At 36.0% G+C, this 22,478-nt stretch overlaps 1 protein-coding gene across 2 annotated transcripts in view; it reads right to left on the reverse strand.

The window, feature by feature from the left end:
• The window catches only part of KHDRBS2 (KH RNA binding domain containing, signal transduction associated 2), a 515,090-nt gene that overhangs the window by 36,223 nt on the left and 456,389 nt on the right, over nucleotides 1-22,478 (reverse strand). For both annotated transcript variants that reach the window (XR_007137030.1, XM_047796004.1), the window contains exon 7: nucleotides 21,391-21,473. Coding sequence is in view for 1 of the 2 variants with exons in the window: in XM_047796004.1 (XP_047651960.1) it covers nucleotides 21,391-21,473 (83 nt within the window). In the remaining variant the exon portion in view is untranslated. The remainder of the gene's footprint in view (nucleotides 1-21,390; nucleotides 21,474-22,478) is intronic.

Genomic DNA, 22,478 nt, shown 5'->3' on the forward strand with positions numbered 1-22,478 from the left:
CTGCAGTTGGATTCTTAACCCACTGGGCCACAGCAGGAACTCCCTGCAAATAGGTTTTAAAAAGTGCTTTTTATTTGTCTATCTTTTCTAGAACAAACTTTACCTTCCCATAGAAACTAGCTACATTGTGTATCCTCTCTCACCTCTTAATATAGTCTTTCCTTTTCATCATCTGGCTAAAAAGCACAGCAGATACATAAAGATACATTCAGTCTATTTTGTAAAACACTAAAAATCAAACATGTTATACTGAAGAAGCCCTTGTGGAAATTAAAATCTAGCAGAAAAGACATTAAACAAGTGATAAGGAGTGACTCATTGAGTTTTCTTTTTCTTTTTCTTTTTCTCATTCATCAAATGACAAAATCCTGAAAGGAGGCATTAACTACTCAAGTGAAAAGGAGTGAACAAAACTCACAGGCAGAGCACCAGCACCAGTCAAGGCTCAGAGGCAAGGAAAAGTGCTGCCTGGGCACTTTTTGTTTGTTTGTTTGTTTGTTTGTTTTTAATGGCCACATCCCAGGCATATGGAAGGTTAGCAATGCGTGAGAGAGAACCAAGAAAGATGCAGGAGGTCACATCTTGAAGGACCTTTACTTAGGCATGGTAAGGAGTTTGGATTTTACCTTAGGAGTCACTGAAGGCAAGGAATGATTTAAGAGGACCTATATAATTATATTTTGCCATAAACAAGTCCCCCTCTTGGTGGCGTCTTTCATTTTTTTCTGCTGTATCACCAGCACCAGATTATCAAGCACAGAGCTCCACAAATATTTATTGGACAAATGAATATCTGTAGAATGAATACTTTTCTTCACAGTTGCTGTCTCCCTTGTGTTTTTCCATCTCTATTTCCTTTACATCCACAAGCTTGGGCTTTTTTGTTAAATTAAAATGTGTGAGAAAATTTGCATATTAGGATAAATTATTTATCAACATAACTCACGGTTATTTCATTTCATTAGATATCATATTCAGTATCTGTAGTTTGAACTGCTAACTCTCTGGTTTTTTTTTTTTTTTTTTTCCCCCTCACAACTTTGCAGAGATTAAAAGGCAAGAAAGAAAGGATAATTCCGTGTTAACTTCGTCTAGCAGTTACAATTTTTTGGGAAAGATTTGGTGGATACTGAGAGTGATACACAAATTAAGTCTGACATTTTGGAGGCCCAAACTCAAATGTATGGATGTTTCACTTAATTCCTTTTTCCCTAGTGTTTTAATAACATCAACAGTGAAAAAAGCCACATCTATTACATGCTATTTCCTTATCGATTTAAATCTCTTTTCTACTCCCTCATCATTTCCGTCACCTGAATTTTAGAATTGAGAAATTTTAAATGGAAAGGGGCCTCAAACAAGAAGTCACTTGTCTTTTTGAAATTCCTCTCCTTCTAGTCCCTCCCAGAAGCAATAACAACTGTAATCACCATAAAAATTTACATCTACCACTTTTCCAGCACTTAATACATGCCATGCCAAGCAAGGCTAAGAGCTTTCCATGTTTAATCATCACAACAATTTTTGAGTTTGTAGTATTGGGAAAAACACAGAAGAGGGAATCGATGTTTAGCCAATTAAGTTACTTGTGCTAAGGAAGATGGGGTTTGAACCCTGTATATTTGATGGCCGAACTCATGTGAACAACTTATAATTCATCTAGCCCATTGTATGTATTCGAACAATTATTACCAAGCTTCTCTATATAATGCCAGCTAAAAAGATAGGAAATAATCAACTTACCATCATGATCATGAGGTTATTGTGATTAGGAAGATCAGACGAGCTGTGAGAACCTCTCTACCTTTACCTCCTTCTGAGAAAAAGTCCCAGGTTCCATCAAGAACAAGGGCCTGACCTGAGCACCCCAAATTCTCAACACCCTCTTCATCCCCTCCTCCTCCATGAAGCCCTCGCAGATCCCAAATAACCCTACAATGTGTTCCCACCTCTCACGTATAGAACAGTCATTTTTGTGCTATTCACCTCTCACATACACAACAGCCATTTTTGCAGTTTCACTTGTGTAGGTGCTAATATTTACTTGTCTGTCTTTCCAATTAAGATGTGATTTCTAGGACGTCTGGGCTATTTGTACCATCATTTATTTACAAGGGAATAACCCAGGACCTGACCCATAGCAAATGCTCAAGAAATGTTGGCAAAATGAATGGGGTCTTGGAACTGATGAGCTTTATGTTCATTCCAATTTAAACAGCTCCCTTTTAGGCACCATCCAACAATCCATCGCATTGATTACCACCCATCACTCCCTGGGTACTCACCCCTTGACTCTCCTTTCTATTTGGAGAATCCAATGCTATCTAATTCCACCAAGCCTTTAGCATTCAATTCTATTTAGAACAAGGTCTCCAATTTCCTTTACAATTTCCTTGATCCTTCTATGACAGAACTTCAATTATAGTTAGCTTAACTACATATAGAAACCTACAGATTTTGAGAGGTTTGTGTAAAGAAAAATAGCTTTGATATTTACTTAGAAAGCTTTTAAGTAACAGAATGAAAGATTCTACTCACTGACAAAAGAATAGGACATAAGTTAGGGAACTTAGATATCTTTAAGCTATGCCAGACACCCTAAGCCTTGGGTTTCAAAGCATAGAGATTTTGAGTTTATAATTCCCCTTTTAAACTTCTCCTTTGCTTCCTATTTACCTAGAAAATTGTGACTATATGAAATCATCCAATAAATATTTATTGAGCTCTAGTCCATCCCAGGAATACAAAGAGGAAGAGTTACATTAACATACTACTTTGATATGTTGGAATATTAAGTACTGTAAGGAAGTATAAATAGATGAGTACTGTGGGTATTTTAAACCTATTTCTCTCCATTTATCCAATAAAATTTATTGAGAACCTATTATGTGCCAGAGCCTATTCCAAGTGCTAAGGAATAGAGCAGTGAACAGATTAAGATGCCAGCCCTCATGGAGTTCAGAAGTAAAAGACAGGCTAAGTTAAACAGTTATAAGTGTGAAGGAGAAAAGGCTATATCTGGAAGAACACCAAGAGGGTAAAAGACTTTCTGATGAATCAGTATTGAACAAACACCTGAAGGAGATAAAGGAGCAAACTAGAAATTTAGGGGAAGACAAAAGGAAAACATAGAGACTACGAGGTAGGGGTAGGCACAGGGCATTTGAGGAAGGGCAAGGCAGCCAGTGTGTCAGGGCAGAGTTGACTTTCAGGTGATGAGGTCGGAGTCAAGGGGTACGGATGTTTTTCCACGTCCACCCCCCATGTGGTCCTTCCAAGGCTGTCTCCTGAACTCACTTCCTTCGTCTCTACAATCTTCATTTACTGTTACATCCATTCCCAAGACTTCACTGATCACAAACTAGATAATGTCTATGAAGAAATTTTTTTTTTTTGTCTTTTTGCCATTTCTAGGGCCGCACCTGTGGCATATAGAGGTTCCCAGGCTAGGGGTCTAATCACAGCTATAGCCACCGGCCTACACCAGAACCACAGCAATGCAAGATCTGAGCCGCGTCTGCAACCTAGACCACAGCTCATGGCAACACCGGATCCTTAACCCACTGAGCAAGGCCAGGGATCAAACCCACAACCTCATGGTTCTTAGATTCGTTAACCACTGAGCCACCACGGGAACTCTTATGAAGAAATTCTTAACATAAAAACCATTGTTGTTAGAATCTCCTTGTTAACACCAAGTACATGATTGTTTCAAATATGTTATAATATTGCAAGGGTTAAAAAAGTACATTTTCATCCAAATATTAAAAGATAATTAACTTAAATGTAACATAGTGATTTAGTGAAGGCATTGTTTGAAAGAAATCAAATGTGTTTGAATTTTGATAACTAAGTGTATAAATGACTGGTGGTGTCTGAACCCACAGTCATTATGGGTAACCACGGGTAAGGAAAAGTGAAAACTCATTTTTTGGGCTTTTATCAACTAATTTCAAGAGTTTATAAGTTAAATACTCAATTATTAGAACAGATGGATATAAAACACAAGTTTGATACATCCAGTCATAGGGCCAAAGAAAGCATAGGAAAGAAAACATATACCATATAAAACTGCTAATTATGAGTGAATCCATATGTATAATTCAAAATTCTTAATCTCATACTTTTAAAATTAAAATCACAGATATCAATAGCATTAGAATTAATAAGAGATTTAAGCATGAAAAGTGTATAGCATAAATTACTTAGCCAGCATTATTACATATTTTATATGTTTTATTTTCCATCAAGAATTTTTCCAGTTAGAAATTTGTCTTTATTCTGAGGACAATGGGAGAATTAAAACATACAAATTACCTTCTTGATACTAGAAGTCAACGTTCACATATATAATTTTCTTTGTTGACAATTCACTATCACTGCATTCATCTTACTAGTAAATTAAAAGTTGGTGTAAATATAAACCATATCAAATCCTTAAACTCTTCTGCATAACTTTTATTTTGTACATTTCTAGTGCAGAAATAATAAAAATAAAATTTTAAATGAAACTGATAATTTTTATTCAAAATTTGAAATATATTGATCATTTCATGTTCCAGCATATTTCAGGAAGATGAAATCTTGATCATTTTGTGCATGCCAAACATATTAAATATGTTCCTTTTTGTGTGTATGTGTTTCAACTAAAACATAAATACCCTCTTCCTCATTCTAATGTCAGTGGTTTCCACAGAACTCTAACATGGAGAAAGCAATGCTTTAGATACTATAATTCTAAATTATCTCTGAAATTCCATCAAGATTCCACAAACAGTTTTAAAGTGTCTTTGACGTTTTGATTATTAATTTATTTATTCATTGTGTTCAACTGACAGCGTTACACAGAAAGCACTGTGTTTTAGAGTAGCCATGCTTGTGCATAAATATAATATAAATTTGTCTTTGAAATTAACTAGTAAATTAGTCACATTAAACATACTATATGGATAGCTGGAGAACACAGAAAAGCCTTGCAGCTGTTTTTCTGGCCAGTTTGTTCGGAAAAGGTCAAAGCTATCATTACCCCCTCAAAGGTAACTCATGAGGCAGAAAATGTCCACCTTCTCAAGAGTATAGAACAGGGAGTTGTCCATTCTGTGATCCAGCTGGAAGAAAATCAGTATGTTTTATAAAAAATGATGCAGAATAAGAAAAAAAAAGATATTTGAACTTCAAATTGAGAGCTGATATTTTTTGTTTTTATTGAGTGTGTCATCTAGGATAAATCATTTAAACTCTTTGAACTCCAGGTTTTTCACCTTTAGTATGACAATAATGATATCTACCTCAAATAATGATGAGAACCTGTGACAGCCCCATAAGTGCCCAGTGAATAGCAGGCACTAAATAAATATTAATAATGTGTGATCATCCAATCAATGAAGGCATAGACATAAAGCTCCACTTTTTCATATTCATAAATGTTACAGTGCTGATAGAGATTTCATCTTCTTGAAATATGCTGGAACATGAAATAACCATATATACCCTCTTAGGTTTCAGCTGATGGTATTTAATGTTCGCAGGATGAAATATGGGATGATTACTCATGAGGGAAGTGACATAGTTATTCTGCTCATAGATTAAGGATCAGGATAGATGATTTATGTAAGGCATCTAGTGTAGAATTTTAATCAACTTTGCAATGATCCCCCCTTATAGATGAGATGGGGCACATTCAGGGTGGTATGGTCCTAGTAAATCAAGAATATTAAAAAAAATTTTTAAGAAAGCCAGCCCCCCCCACCAAATTTCACAAACTCAAGCACTTTCTGTTTCTTAAATGTTCACATAGTGTATACATGAGCACAGAGAATGTCACCAAATAACTTGTTTACTGACAAATGCAAGACATTCCGTTTAAAAATAAAAATGATACAATTTTTTTAAAAAGAAAGAAAATCCCCTTATAGAAAATGGATCTTTTGAGAGGGAAACCTCCTGCCCCAAATGACAAGGCGATACATTTAGATATGCTTTTCTGGGTCACCTTGCTGTGCAGTAGAAAACCGACAGAACAGCCATAATGAAAAAAATATAAATTGTTATTAAAAATATATGCTTTTCTTTTTCTGACTCAGCGTTATATATACATTTCTGCAAGTGGTATTTTTTTATAGACATTTTTTAATCATTTTTTCTTTTCGTTCCCTCTCTTTCTTTCTTTCCTTCCTTCCTTCTTTCTTTCTTTCTTTTTCTTTTCTTCCTTCCTTCTTTCCTTTCCTTTCCTCTCCTCTCCTTTCCTTCCCTTTTCTTTCTTGCCTTTGAGGGCCACACCTTCAGCATTTGAAAGTTCCCAGGCTAGGGGTAGAATCACAGCTGCAGCTGCCAGCCTACACCACAGCCACAAGCAACACAGCATCCGAGACATGTCTGAGACCTACACCACAGCTCATGGCCATACCAGATCCCCAACCTACTGAGCAAGGCCAGGGATCCAACACATATCCTTATGGATCCTAGTTAAATTCTTATCTGCTGCACCACAATGGGAAATCCCTTTAATCACTTTTTTTTTTCTAATTCAGCTTGTATTTTTTGTTTTCTTTGACCCTTTAAATGATGGGTGAGCAATTTTGTAATAAAAACATTACTCTTCTGTTTTATTGTGTGGAATTATCATTAGGACATAGCCATTATATTCTATAAATACGACCTTCCACTGACTGATTAATTAGACTCCGTGGTACATGACATTAATAAATGAAGTCTTACATGCTTGCAGTACAAATACACAGAAGCTATTGAACCCTAGCTTGAAATAAACATAATTTTGACTGCATACACATATTTCTTTGGTTGACTAATAATTTATGAGTATTAGTAAAATTTCAGCATTGTGAAAAACAATGTAATTTCTAATTATTTCAATACTTTAATCTGGTTGACTTTGAAACTGAATTCACTGGTGCAAGCTGCATTATGGTTATGTGTTAATGGTGATTTATATTCTTCTCCATTCAAATCACAAATGAAATCTCAACCTGCTTTGTATAATGTTCCAGGACAACTTGTTACTTATTAAAGGGCTATTTTCATGCACCAGACTTCAGAAATGTAAATAAATAAAAGAGTCTGGGAAAGGATATATGAATTGGTAACAATGATTCTATTTTTACAAGCTTTTTTTTTTTTTTTTTTTTTTTTAAATGTGAGGAAACAAAGCTATATTCATCCAGAAACTCTAAGAATAGAATCTAAGTCAGGTCCTGACCCATGCAGCAGTGTGGCATGCTTTGAACTGCACTGTAATCTCATGTCTTCCTTTGCTCTAATCCTTTGACTGTGGGGGGTAATTCCTTGGCACAGCGCACAAGGCCCTTTTCTATCTATGTTCTAATGATCTATCCAGACTCTCCCCTACAACCGACACCCTGACATGGTAGAGTGTCTCCAAAGTCACAAATCTTTCCTGACCTGATGCTGCTGACTATGGTTATATCCTTCTGTCTAGATGGAACTGCTTCTACTTCTTCACCTAGGACAGTATTCATCCTCTTCTTGGGACCCAGCTCAAGTGTCAGCATCTTATTAAAGCTTTACCCCACCTCCCAGGTGAGGCGCCAGCCCTTCCCACTTGCTTTCTCTAAGTCCTTGCACACGTCTTCACATAGAACAGCCTTCATTGTGCCAGAACTCCTGTTTATTTATAATTTTAAAAAAATCAAAGTATAATTTACGGTATTTTATTAGTTTCAAGTATATAGCAAAGTGATTCAGTTATACATTCCATTATAGGTCAGTACGAGTTATTGACTATAGGTCCCTGTGCTATACAGTAGGTCCTTGTTGTTTACCTATTTTATATGCAGTCATGTGTATATATTAACCCAAATTCTTTTTTTTTTTTGGTCTTTTAATCTTTTTGTCTTTTAGAGCTGTACCAGTGGCAAATGGAGGTTCCCAGGCTAGGGGTAAAATTGGAACTGAGCCGCTGGCCTACATCACAGCCACAGTCACAGCAACGCAGGATCTCATGGCAATGCCAGATCCTTAACCCACTGAGCGAGGCCAAGGATCGAACCCACATCCTCATGGATGCTAGTTGGGTTCGTCAACCACTGAGCCATGACGGGAACTCCAATTAACCCCAATTCTTAATTTCTCTCTACTCACCCCCAGCCCCCACTATCCCTTTTGGTAACCATAAGTTTTTAATATCTTTGAGTCTTTTTCGATTTGTAAATAAGTTGTTTTATATTATTTTTTTAGATTTCACTTGTAAGTGATCTCATATGATATTTGTCTTTCTTTGCCTGATTTACTTCACTTAGTATAATAATCTCCAGGTCCATCCACGTTGCTGCAAATGAAATTCTTTAATTCTTGTTTATGGTTGAGAAATATTCCATTGTATATATTTTTACCCATTCCTCTGACATGGACATTTAGGTGGTTTCCATGTTGTGGCTATTGGGAATAGTGTTATGAACATACGGGCGTGTATTTTTTCAAAGTATAGTTTTGTCTGGACGGATGCCCAGGAGTGGGATTGTAGAATCATATGGTAGCTCTATTTTTAGTTCTTTAAGGAACTTCCATACTGTTCTCCATAGGGCACCAGATCACCTTTAAAAATATTGGTTTCTTCCTCTAGAACCAAGGTTCTCAATACCTAGTGTGCAGAAGCCTCGCAAGGGTACTGCGGTAAAAATGCACACTATGAGCATTTAAAACTCCATTCTTCATATTCTGATCTCTTGGTCTCATCAGGGGCCCAGAAATCTAGTACCTCACTTGTAGAGGTTTCTGATGCAAAAGTCCAGAGTCACTCTTTGTAGAAACCACATTAATTGTGAATAAATCAAAGTCTGAGTTTTGAATATATAGATGCAGAAATGTGATGTTTAATGAATGTTTGTTGAATAAATGAGCAAGTAGTTTTAAAATATTATGTCATTTCTTTGTAAACAATTTTTAAGGTGCCTGAAGTACAGCCATCGTTCTCATAAAATTATTTTTATTTAATTTTATTGGAGTATAGTTGACTTACAATATTGTATTAGTTTCAGGTGTACAGAAAAGTGAACCTGTTATACATAAATATATCTCTTCTTTTTTTCCTATACAGGTTATTACAAACTATTGAGTAGATTTTCCTGTGCTATACATTTTAATTAGTGGTCAATGTCAACTTAAAGGGTGCTACTCAGATGTAAGTGATTATGCATGGAAGGGATAAACAACAAGGTCCTATTATAGCACAAAAACTATATTCAATGTCCTATGATAAATCATAATGCCAAAGAATGTTAAAAAGAGTATATACACACATATACATGTACAACTGAGTCACTTTGCTGAACAGCAGAAATTAATGCAATATTATAAATCAACTATATACTTCAATAAAAAGTAAGATGTGCTAATAAGTATAACTAACACGCTTGTTTTAAGAATTAGTCTTCAAAACAGTAGCTCAAAAGCAACAACAGGCTAAATCCAAGGTGAATACTCACAAAGATCAATGTACATTGTTGCATTTAGGTTAAAAAAAAATCAATTGCAAAGATACAGAGTGGTGTTAGAACTGGCTCAACAGCAGTTCATTTAGGAAGAATCTAGGTTTTCACTTGAAAACAAATTCAGTAAAATCCAATAATGTGACATGGTCACCTGGGAAAATCACATGGTCAGATGATGATGAAGGGCTTTAAAGCCAGAAGCACAGGATGTACTGATGTCATGCCTTCTTACCGGTCAACTCTCATCCGATAAAATGTACCTCAAGATCACTGTGCCACATTTTAGGTTGAACACTCAAAACAACTGGAATATTGTCAGAAGAGAACTAGGGTATTTGGTGAAATGGGAATCATGGGACAGCAAGAACAATTGGGGAAAACATGACTATGTGGGGGACATTCACCCCGGATACTGGTTTCTTACTAACAATCACAAACTCCTAGCTTCACATGAAACCAAGTGATTAGGAGTTCCCGTTGTGGCGCAGTGGTTAATGAATCCGACTAGGAACCATGAGGTTGCGGGTTCGGTCTCTGTGCTTGCTCGATCCCGCGCTGCTGTGGCTCTGGCGTAGGCCGGTGGCTACAGCTCCGATTAGACCCCTAGCCTGGGAACCTCCATATGCCGCGGGTGCGGCCCAAGAAATAGCAACAACAACAACAACAAAAAAGACAAAAAAAAATAAAAATAAAAACAAAAAACAAGCGATTATTTAGTTCCTGTGTATTGGCTTGGCTGGGGGCTTGCTGATCTAGGCTGGGCTTGGTGGGGAACTGTTCCACATTTTGTGTGGAGCTGGGCTCTGCATGTGGTCACTCTGGAGCTCAGGGTAGGAGCACAGTCATTACCTGGGGAAGCTCTTCCGTGGCAATGACAAAAGGGCAAGCGAGAAACACACAGTCCTTTTAAGGTCTAGGCTTAGAGGTGTCATTACTCTATTAGTCAAAGCAAGATACATGATGGTGAAGACTCAGGAAAAATACTCTGCCATGTTTTTTGAGAAGGACTGAAAGATCACAGAGCAGGAGTTCCCATCGTGGCGTAGTGGTTAACGAATCCGACTAGGAACCATGAGGTTGCCGGTTCGGTCCCTGGCCTTGCTCAGTGGGTTAACCATCCGGCGTTGCCGTGAGCTGTGGTGTAGGTTGCAGACGCGGCTCGGATCCCGCGTTGCTGTGGCTCTGGCGTAGGCCAGTGGCTACAGCTCCGATTGGACCCCTAGCCTGGGAACCTCCATATGCCGCGGGAGCCGCCCAAAGAAATAGCAAAAAGACAAAAAAAAAAAAAAAAGGATCATCAAAAAAAAAAAAGAAAGATCACAGAGCAAAGGGTGTGAACACAGAAGAGGGAAGAACTGTAGTCAAGAATGCACTGACTACTCCCTGAATTGGATATCTGTAGAAGGACAGGATTGTCATAAAGAAGGCCTGAAATGTGGAAGAAAGCTAGATTTGTTATGTGTCTAACAGAGCCAGTTAGTGATCAATAAATACAGATGGAGATTACAGGATAGGAGCTAATACTTCAGTTTAAGAGTTTCCTAATAAGCTGAAATGTTAACAAAAAATGGAGTAAAAGGAAGCAATATGGCAAAAGTACAAGGGAACTGGACAGGAATCAGCTCAAAGCTTGGATCTTCTACCTGTTAAGCTATAAGATCCTGGGCAAGGTAAACATTCTGAGTCTTAGTTTCTTTATTTACAACAGAAAGATAAAACTCATTCTATAATATTTACGAAGTAACAAATATAGGCATCTGCACATAACAACTGCACAATATCGTGGCAGTTATTGCTATTGTTATTAGAGTCTTATTGCCATTGGAAATGGTCAAGTGTTCCCTGACTAGTCCTTGAGATTCCTCTTTTGCATCTTTCCCATGTCTCCTATAACTCAATATTCTAAATATTATACATTAAAAATATATGTCCGCAATTACTTGAATTCCAAATCCAAGAGCTCAGACGTCAAAATTTTTTCTTTAATTGGATGCATGAAATCATTAGGTAACAAAATTCTGACCTAAAAATGACAAAAAGCTATTTATAACTATTTATATCCCACTTAGTTTAATCATTCATATATTTCAATACAATAATACCAATATATTCTTGCCTGGATGCCACTGGGGGTGATATGCAATATAGAGCACATGCATTGTATTTCCTTTCTAAATTACAAACAATTATGAATATGAAACATCTGGTCCACAGTATTGCAACTATAGGACTGTGAACCTGTACTTAGATTCACCAAATTGTTTACTATTCTACTTCCAGTGCATACAAAACGGCAAGCTCTTTTTTTTTTTTTGTCTTTTTTGTTGTTGTTGTTGTTGTTGCTATTTCTTGGGCCGCTCCCGCGGCATATGGAGGTTCCCAGGCTAGGGGTCCAATCGGAGCTGTAGCCACCAGCCTACGCCAGAGCCACAGCAACTCGGGATCCAAGCCGCGTCTGCAACCTACACCACAGCTCACGGCAACGCCGGATCGTTAACCCACTGAGGAAGGCCAGGGACCGAACCGGCAACCTCGTGGTTCCTAGTCGGATTCGTTAACCACGGCGCCACGACGGGAACTCCGGCAAGCTCTTAATAAATACTCATGTAATGAAACAGTAATGGAAGATGTTGAGAATTTTATAAAGGGAAATCTAATTATGAAAGTGAATAGTATCTATTCTTTTTTTAACCCTACTTCACACACATCTGAGATAAATTCTATTCCTCTTTCTATCCTCTCAGGGTCAAGAGTGCCTGGTTTTGGGTGTTCTCACCCTATAACTAAAAGAGCAAAAAGATCCATGTTTTTTATCTGACTGTGATGTTACAAGAAAAATACCTCCATTTTTCCTAGTGTGCACATACAAAAAAAGCAAGACTTGGGTTTTTTATTGTTGTTGTTGGTTTTTTGTTTTTGAGTGCAAATTGGCTAAGAAACCAAATAGCAATGAAAGGACAGAAAGGCTTTTCAGGAAAGGGACAAAATAGCAACGAATGGAGACCTTACTGAGCTCAAGTGACCAAATCAGCCTGAGGCGGAAAAAGGATGATCATAATTTTCTCCAAAGATGAATTTGGTTTTACTAACTTCTTGATTTGATGATAACCTCAAATTCTATCCAAATACCATTCTTTTCTTATTTTTATGTGCTGTATCCAGGCTTTCCTGTTCCCTTTCTGTCACGTCAGCTAAAGGCCCTGCCACTTCCAACAATTTTATAATCTGATTCACCCAAAGGATAGGTAAGTCTTTACTAATGAATCATATTTTCATTTCTTTGTCTTTTCACATGAGGACACTCTTGTCTGGCTAAATTTTATTGACCCAGTTAAATGGCAGCTTGACATCAGTTCTTCTGAGAAGTCTTTTGGTACTTTCTCCTTTTTTTAAGTTTTTTTTTTTTTTTAATCTTGTTTTATTTTTAAGAGTGGATTTTAAAATGTTATTTAGATTTAAGTTCTAACTTTTGGGTATTTTTGCTCAGACCTTAATTACTTTAACTCTACAATTAGGCACCTCCTGTGTACTCTCAAACCCTCTGGCACATTTGTCTAGCACAGTACTTATCACATGCTATACAGCCATATGCATGTCTGTCTTCCCTCGTTGTCTCCACAGAGACCACTCCTGGATTTTAGGACACCCCTCAACAGACTTTGCGGCAGACCTCAGCCATTCTGAAGGACCCCTGGTTATTGTACCCTTGGAAGTGTTTTCTGGATACGACTTCTATCTTGATTATTTTGCATGAAGCAGAATTTAGAAGACATGGCTGTGTAGACCTAACAAATATATGGTTACCAAAGGGGACAGGCTGGGGGTCTGGCATATGCACATTGAGGTATATGGAATGACTGGCCAGTGGGGACCTGCTGTACAGCACAGGCACCTCTACCCAATAGTCTGTGATAATACATGCAGGAAAAGGATCTGAAAAGAATGGATGTGTTCATGTATAACTGAATCACTTTGTTGTACAGCAGAAATTATCACAATATTGTAAACCAACTACACTTCAATAAAATGTTTTAAAATGAGAAAATTTTTAAAAAAGTTAAAAAGTTACTAGTATGGTAAAAATCAGGATATTACACTGAAAAAAACTGATGTGTCAAGTTATATTTTCCAAAAATGGCCACAATAACACAGTTCATCCTTGGACCACTGCCAGTCCTCATTGTATGGTGATGTCTTATATCCCTTTCTCTTGAATCTGGCTGGACTCGTGGCTGGGTTGTAACTAACAGAGTGAGGCTAAGTCATAGAAGGTAATGCAACTTCTGTTTTGTTATTTGGGACACTCATATCCAGTGCTCTGAGCTGCCATGCTGTGAGGAAGCCAAGGAGACATGGAGAATATTAAGCTTGAGTATTCCAAATGGCAGCCCCAATTAAGACATCAACTGACATCCAACATCAACGGCTAGATAGATGAGAATTTCCAAATGATTCCAGCTCCCAGCCATTGAGTTAACTTTACCTTTTTAGACTTCCCAGGTGAGGCTCCAGACAAAGAAAAGCAAAACAAGCCATGTCTCCTGTGCCTTGTTAAAACTGAGCATAATAAATACCACTTGGTTTGGGGGTGGTTTTTTTTTAAATGCAGGAATATTAACCAGAAAAGCTAGATTTCCAGATTTTATTCAGGAAAAAAAGCCCCCCAAAGCTAACCACACTGGGTCCTTTACCCTATGTGAATTATATGGCCTCCTTATCCTAGAGTTGAAAGGAAGATTGTTGCTTAGACAAAGCACGCATTTCCCCCTTTTGCCACAGGCTCCACCACTCCTTACTGTTATACCTTGACAATTACATACATTCATGACCCCTTAAGTATATCAACTCTCTGTTAAATATGTTTCTTTCTTGGTGGAACTAAATTTCTTCATCTACCACGGAAGCCAGACTTTCATCTTGGGTTCTTGAACTCGCCTTAATACCAGACCGTTTGGAAGACCTCAGGTACTTAAAGAGTCTCATAACCTAATACTTCCATTTCTGAAGCTCTGATTGTGTATGGTTTGCCTAACACTTTCCTGTTGAGGGGTGTCTACAGATTTAAACTAATCTGCTGAGGAGCAACAACTGACATTCTGACACACCCTAACCTCAATAAATGATGAAGCAGCTTCAGTTACTAACTGGACACCTCTGTAAGTTCTCTTAGGAAATTTGTCATTCAAATGACCAGGAAAAATGATTTTTCTAACTCGTCTTAGTAGAGTCTTAAAAAATGTACCTCAATGTATATTTTTAAATACAAACTGATTATTTAGGCAAGCAGTTAAGATATCATCAAAATTAACCTTAATTTAGAAATCAACAAATACAATGAATACATAATGAGTAATTTGAAGGAATACATTGTTTCCCTAAAATTAACAACAATTACTCTGGATACTTAAATATGCCAAATGAGAATAACAACAAAATAGTGTGTACACAGAGCTGGATTCCCATTCTTTTACAGTAAATTCAAACAATACCAAATGCACTGTTTATACAGAGGTCTGTAGATGCATGCGAATGCCATGAACTAGTAGATTAACTGTGGGAAAATATCTCAAATCCAATAAGCATGTGTAAATTCAATCTCATTGTTGACTATAGTTTGAAACATAAAAGAGAATTGAATTACAAAATGAGGGTGGGTCACTTTATAGCAAGCAGTGACACAAATGAATGGGACAAGCTGTTATAACTTTTATTAAATTACTGGGCAACCACAGGGCCTTACATTTGAATTTTCCCTAGAAGGGTTTTTGTAGACTCAGTTTCAAATGCAAGGGATCACATTAAACTTATAGCCTAAAAATGATAGTTGAATAATTTCATTTTTTTCCTGCTTGGAAGTATCCTTTGGCCAGAGCCCTTTGGAAGCTTGACAATGACTCACTACATTCTTAGTGTGTTAAAGCATATTCTCCCTCCTCTGTTCAGGTGCTTAACAGAAGTCTGTTGAATCAATAAATCAATTTAGATTTTCAGATGATATTTATTAGTCTTTATGTCTGAGGCCTCTAGAGTTAGATGTGATTTTGAATCCAACATTTACTACTTGAATGAACATGGGAAAGTCATTAAATGATTTTAAGCTTCACTTTTTCTCTTTCTCACATGTTACTGCAAGGATGAAATGACATAAAGATCCTAAATAATTAGCTGCCAGCACAAAACTGATGTTAGTTATCATGAATCATTAGTCCCAACAGCCTCTGAACAACAGAGCAGTGGTCCACATGGTGGGGGCTTTGACCCTCGAGGAGCTAAGCTGTGCCGAGGGCCCAAGAAGCCAACGGTTCACAAACATATTTATGTTTATTGTATGTTGTGACTTTTTTTTTTACTAAAAATTCTTTTTCATTAATAAAATACAAATTTATTTAAAAGCATTGCTGTTTCCAAGGCAAATGTACATCATTATTTATATCTTCAAGCAACTGACACTAATATGTACCATGACTAGTCACTGAGGCTTGGTAAACATTTTGGATGTTATACAGGATCTCTTCCATTCTCACTTCCACGCTTCCCTCCAACCTGTTCCAGTCCCAGGTGACTAATGGCAATGCCATCTACTCAGCTGCTTTTATCTTTCGCCTCCTAATGGGTTCAGCCAACGGCAGCAAAGTGAGGTCCGGGTTTTCCCCTCTGAGCTTCCTCCTTGTGGCTTGGCCAAGGCTGCCATTCTGATTCAAACGGGAGGCCCTGGTCTCGGTCAGGTGGCCTCTCTGACTGCTTTCTGTCTTCCTTCCATTCCTAGTTTTGGTGATAACATTGTATCATGTGGTTTCCTTGTTAAACTCTTAATTTTTCCTAATTTAAGTCTCATTTTTTGCCTGCTATGTAGACTCTGCAGTTACAGATATTCCAAGAGGGTCTTCCTTCTAGAAAACTTTGGAAACTACTGCCTCATATCTCAGAGGGACTTACATCTTTGCTCTCCTAGCACAGTCCTCCATTAATCTAGAGAAAAGATGATTGTTTTCTAAGGTTGTGTGAGTTAACACATCTGATTCATGCTTCACGGAAAGCAAAGCCTTCCATTTTGATATTTGTTTATTACAAATCTACAGTTGGAAATTTATAGTGGAAAATTAGAACTGCTTAACATTTCATATCCAAGGCAAAATCCTGTAAGAATCAAAGATCAGAATTGGTCTTTCGACTTTCATTTGCTGTTTTACTCTTTGTATCTAAATACATGAAAGTTACTTTTTTCTATGTTTGGATTTGGATTGGTATAGACTTTTGTATTGGAAAAAAAAGGTTGGTAAAGCCTTGTGAATTTATATGATTTCAGAAGATTAATCTCTGAAAATATTAATGACTTTGAGGAGTACTTAAAAATAGGATATCAGAACATGGGCAGAATTTAATATTTGGTCCAATTAAAAGTGTTATCACAGGATGTAATCTGTCTTAAGCCAAAGACATCAAGTAATTGACTTCCCCTGGAAATTTTAATACTAGTCCTGCAATTTGAAACTTGAATAATAAACTCATCCATTTTTTTCTTAACTCTTTCTCCTCATAGACACAGAAAAAGATGGTTGGAGACCCCTCACACCATTGTCCCTCTACCAGTCCTTAATGTGTCATTTAATTAAGCTGCCTCCTAAAGAACTTTTAGCAAAGTCCCTTTTCTGATTGACTTGAAATTTTCCATGACTAACAAAACCTTACAAGGCAACTGAGAATTAATTAAAGTTGTTACAGTTTCTGAACTCTAAGTGAACCCTGGTAGGGTTGTTACCTTGTGAACTTCCTTTAGATTCTCTATTGAAGATGACATAATTATTCTCTTTAAGCACCTGCCAGATTCTACTTTATAATCTCCACAAATTCTGTATTCATTTGTGCTGACTAGTAAATTAAAGACCATTTTATCTAAAATTTTGTTATCACAGTTCTGCTAAGTCACACATAACCTATTTAACCTTCAAGATTTTAAATCAATATTACTCCTCATTTGACCATGACAATGCCAAAATAATATTCATATTGTTTATAAATGAAGAAGTTTTATGCTCATAATGCTTCTCTTTATTCCACTTCTTTAGAAACTTTCTGTTTCATTCCATAAATGCAAATAATACTTTAAAAATTCCAATTAAAGAGCTACCACTTGAAAAAGAAATAATTCCAGACTGATTCTTGTAGAAAATGATCTTCCTTCACTTTTAACTCCTAATACTTGATGACAGTAGCTGTTTCACTTATATTAATTTATATACACAAACAACTTGAATATAACTCCTCCTTCAACAAATTATTAGGAGGAAATGTTAAAGTATATTTAACAATTGAAAAATAAGTATTATCACTGTATAATGACTATACTCTCTGGTACAAGTAATCATTTAGTAAGTGCTTATTTAACTAAAATGTTAACCTGACTTTCTGCTGGAATAGTTAAATCAATAGAAGTAATCTAAAGGTAGGAATTTAGTTCATTACATAATATATTTTCTCAGTGTTTACCCAGTTTTATTACAAATTGGTATTATATTTAAATATTCTTCCTCATAAAGTTTTCTGAAATAATAGGGCTTAATTTCATGCATTCATTAACACAATCATTTATTTTTCATTCATTTATTCAACAAATCTTTATTGAGAACTTCTCATGTACCAGATTATATCCTAGACTTGAGTATATGTTTTGATCAAAATGGGTTTTTATATTATAACATATAACATTAATATTATTGTAACTAATTTCATCACCTGCTTGCTTTATTCCTCTAGTATGCTTTATCCCCATCATGTAGGTACATCTTAGACCTGACATGCATGCATTCAACAAGCATCTATTCAGCACATATTCTATGAAAAGACTCAATGCAAAGTGCTGTTAGGAACATGAAGGTGCAACAGATTAGGATCCTCGGCAAGTATCAAGGGTAATGGGGACATGTTCATCAATGATCCCAACACAAGGCAGAGAGACAATGTGCCATGGACAGGTAAAGATATGATGCTGTTGGAATTCAGGATAGAAACAGTAATTCAAAATAAAGGATTAAAGAAAGAATTTTAGATGACTTGGTTTTTGAACTGGGTCTAGGAGGATGGTAAGAATCTAGAAAATTGAATGGGGTATAATCCCCAATTTTTTCTTCTTCCTTATGTCCTAGGGAGACTCAAACCCACCAAACTCACTAAAATAAAGATGCAAAAGAGCTCCTCACTTTCAGAAAATTACTTCAAATTCCTATAAGTTGAATATAGCTCTGTAGAGCTACATCAAGGCATTTTACCCTATTCTAGTAGGGTTTGCAGTGTGTGGTAGTTGTGTTTTCTGCCAAATAGTTTTTGCAACAAGTTATAGAATTTTATTATCACTATTTTTATGCACTAATATATTATGATGGAATAGAAATTTAATTGAAAATATTAGCAAATGTTTTAAATATGTAGCAAATCTTCAAACAAGGCTCTATTTAGTGTCTGTGATGTGACACAAAACTTTCACACATCCTAAGTAACTGCTGTGCCCAAATACTAATTGGAAAATTAAGATACTACCTGAAGTGAAAGTTCTTGGCTCATGATGTCTTTTTCATTTACCCTACTGTAAAATAACCAGTGACCCAAAGTTGAAAATGATCATTTTCATAACAGTATCTTAAGTTATGCTGATTTTTAAAGGTATCTGTTCATACTCTTTTTTTTCCCTAATTGCCTGAGAGTGGTTTCCCTAAATAGAATTCCCTTTCACTCCTTTCATTATGCTATCCCTCAGGCCATGAAAAATTCACTCTTACGTAATATTTGCAGATTTCCTTCACTCCACGATGACCTTAAAAGTGGTTTCTTTCTTTGCCACCTCCCTCCTCCAACTATTACTTAATGCATCCAAATCTCTTTGGGTGCTAATAAAGTTGATCAATAAATGGTCAGTGATATAATGAGTTTGTCACAAGTAGCCCTATCTGTTTCTGTCAATCACATATAGGGGAAAATCATTTAAGTAATTATCATGTGGATTCCATCTACTTTCCCAAGAAATTTGTAACTTATTTTCAGAAAAACACTTAGGTGATTGATTTTTCTAAAGATGTATTTGTTTTAGGTCAACTTTATTCATAATTCTAAATATAGGAAGAACTCAAATGTCCTTCAACTGGTGAATGAGAAAACTGGGGCACATCCATACAATGAAAGGCTACTCCATGGAAAAAAGAAGAGAATGCTGATACACACAACACATGAATATGTATTGGATGCATAAAAAGTGACACTAGAAATGCTACATTTTGTATTGCTTCTACTTATATGACATTGTAGACAAGGCAAAATTGCAGTGACAGAAAGAGAATTATAGTGCCCAGGGCCTGGGATGTGGAAAAAGTTGACTCTAAAAAACAAAAGGAAACTTCTGGGATGGTTAAAATGCCTATGTCATAATTGTGGTGGTGGTTACATGGTAGTTTGTATTGGCCAAACTTATACAACTATACCTTAAATGGGCACAATTTACCCTATGTAAATAGTACTTCAATATACCTAACTTAAAAAAAAAGTGAAAACTCATTGGTATCACAAATTTGGGATCGATATAAAGAGATATATTCAAAAATGACTAAGATATGGATGGCCAACATGCATATGAAAAAATGCTCAGTATCAGTAATTATTAGAGAAATACAAATCAAACCTATGGTGAGGTACCACCTCACACCAGTGAGAATGGCCATCATTAACAAGTCAACAAATAACAAGTGCTGGAGAGGGTGTGGAGAAAAGGGACCCTCCTCCACTGTTGGTGGGAATGTAAATTGGTACAACCACTATGGAAAAAAGTATGGAGGTACCTTAGAAAACTAAATATAGAACTACCATATGATGTAGCAATTCCACTGCTGGGCATATATCCAGACAAAACTTTCACTGAAAAAGATACATGCACCCCTATGTTCATAGCAGCACTATTCACAATAGCCAAGACATGGAAACAACCTAAATGTCCATTGACAGATGAATGGACTAAGAAGATGTGGTGTATATATATATAATGGAATACTACTCAGCCATAAAAAAAGACAAACTAATGCCATTTGCAGCAACATGGATGGATCTAGAGACTCATACTAAGAGAAGTAAGCCACAAAGAAAAAGACAAATACCATATGATAACACTTACTTGTGGAATCTAAAATATGCAACATATGATCCTATGTAAAAATAATAAATAAGCAAACAACAACAACAACAACAAAATAGAAACAGATCATGGCCAAGAAGAGCAGACTTGGAATTTCCAAGGGGGAAAGGGGAGGGAGTAGGATGGATAGGTGTTTTGGGGGTTTTGGGGATGCAAATTATTATATTTGGAATGGATGGGCAATAGGATCCTACTGCAGAGCACAGGGAAATGTATGTGATTGGGTCACTTTGTGGTACAACAAAACCTGATGAAACATTGTAAATCAATAATGATGATAATAATAATATGTTTAGGAAATAATTTTCCATCAAGAAAGGAAAGGAATTCTTGATTCTATAAGATATTTTAATTTTCTTCTTTCCATAGAACAATATCATTTGTTTTACAAATGAAAAAAGGCCACATTGAATAAGTACCTTATTTTTTATTGTTGTCTTAATTGTGAATTCTATAAATGGTCTCTAAAATAACAGTATTTTTATTAAACACAAACTTATTTAATGAGTTGATTGGTTATGATATCATATAGTCTTAAAATAACACACTATTATTTCCTTATTGGCGATTGCAAGATTATTATCTTTTACCTCTCATGGTCTAGTAAGCACTTAATAATTCAAAAAGACAATGGATAAAAACCACTGCTAGAAACTTTCACATAATATAACTGATATTCAGATATAAGAAACAAAATAGCAGGACTGGAAAGCATCCTGGGAAGGGTGCTTTAGACAGCATATGCCTTACCTTTGCGCTTGGGTGGCATAGCTGTTATCATAAGTCTCATAGGTCTGGTCATCGTATTCACCCCCGTAGCCATCATCATAACCCTGAGGCAGAAAATGGTAGAGAGATGGATTAGCAATCAATTTGAGTTAACTGTGATCTGTTTTTGTTAGTGAGATTTTATATAATGTGATCTCAATTTAGGTTTTATGTTTGGCTAATTATTCTGCATTACATTTTACTAGTTTAACAATTTCCATACAGTGTTGAGTAATACTTGTTGAATCATGGGTCAGGTTCTAATATTTAATTATTAAACTCAGCATATCATTGAATTAGCAATACCTGCTCTATGACTTATTTAGAATTTTGATCCATACTAATAAGACAATTTAAGAAATCCAAAATACATTTAAAAAATATTGAGTAGATAAAAATAATTATGATAACCTAATGGTGACATTATCATATCTGCTATGATCCCATTGGAATTTTTTCCCCTTTTAATAATCATAATTAGGATTAAAACTAAAATTCTAAATCCTTAAATTGTGGTCAGTAGAGAGTATGTAGCAATTATTATTTAATAAAAGGGAAAAAAGAAAGGAAAAAGGGAAAGCAGACAAGAATAAAGGAAACAAGAAAAAAAGGAAAAAGGAGGGGAGGAAGAAACAAAAGAAAAAGAATTGAAATATAAACCCAAACACCTATGGTCAACTAATCTATGACAAAGGAGGCAAGAAAATACAGTGGAAGAAAGTCTCTTAAGTAAGTGGTTCTGGAAAAACTGGATAGCTATGCAAAAATACACTCATATGCAAAAATAAACTCAAAATAGATTAAAGACCTAAATATAAGGTGAGATACTATAAAACTTCTAGAAGAAAATATTGCCAGAATGTTCTTTGACATAAATCATAGCAACATCTTGTTTGATCCACCTCCTAGAATAAGGACAATAAAAACAAAAATGAACCAATGGGACCTAATTAAACTCAAAATCTTTTGCATAGCAAAGGAAACCATTAAAAGAAAAGAAAAGAAAAGACAACATGCAGAGTGGGAGAAAATCTTTGCAAATGATATAATAGACAAGGGTCTAATCTCCA

Source organism: Phacochoerus africanus, chromosome 9 (genome assembly GCF_016906955.1).
Source record: "Phacochoerus africanus isolate WHEZ1 chromosome 9, ROS_Pafr_v1, whole genome shotgun sequence".
Lineage (NCBI taxonomy): Eukaryota > Metazoa > Chordata > Mammalia > Artiodactyla > Suidae > Phacochoerus > Phacochoerus africanus.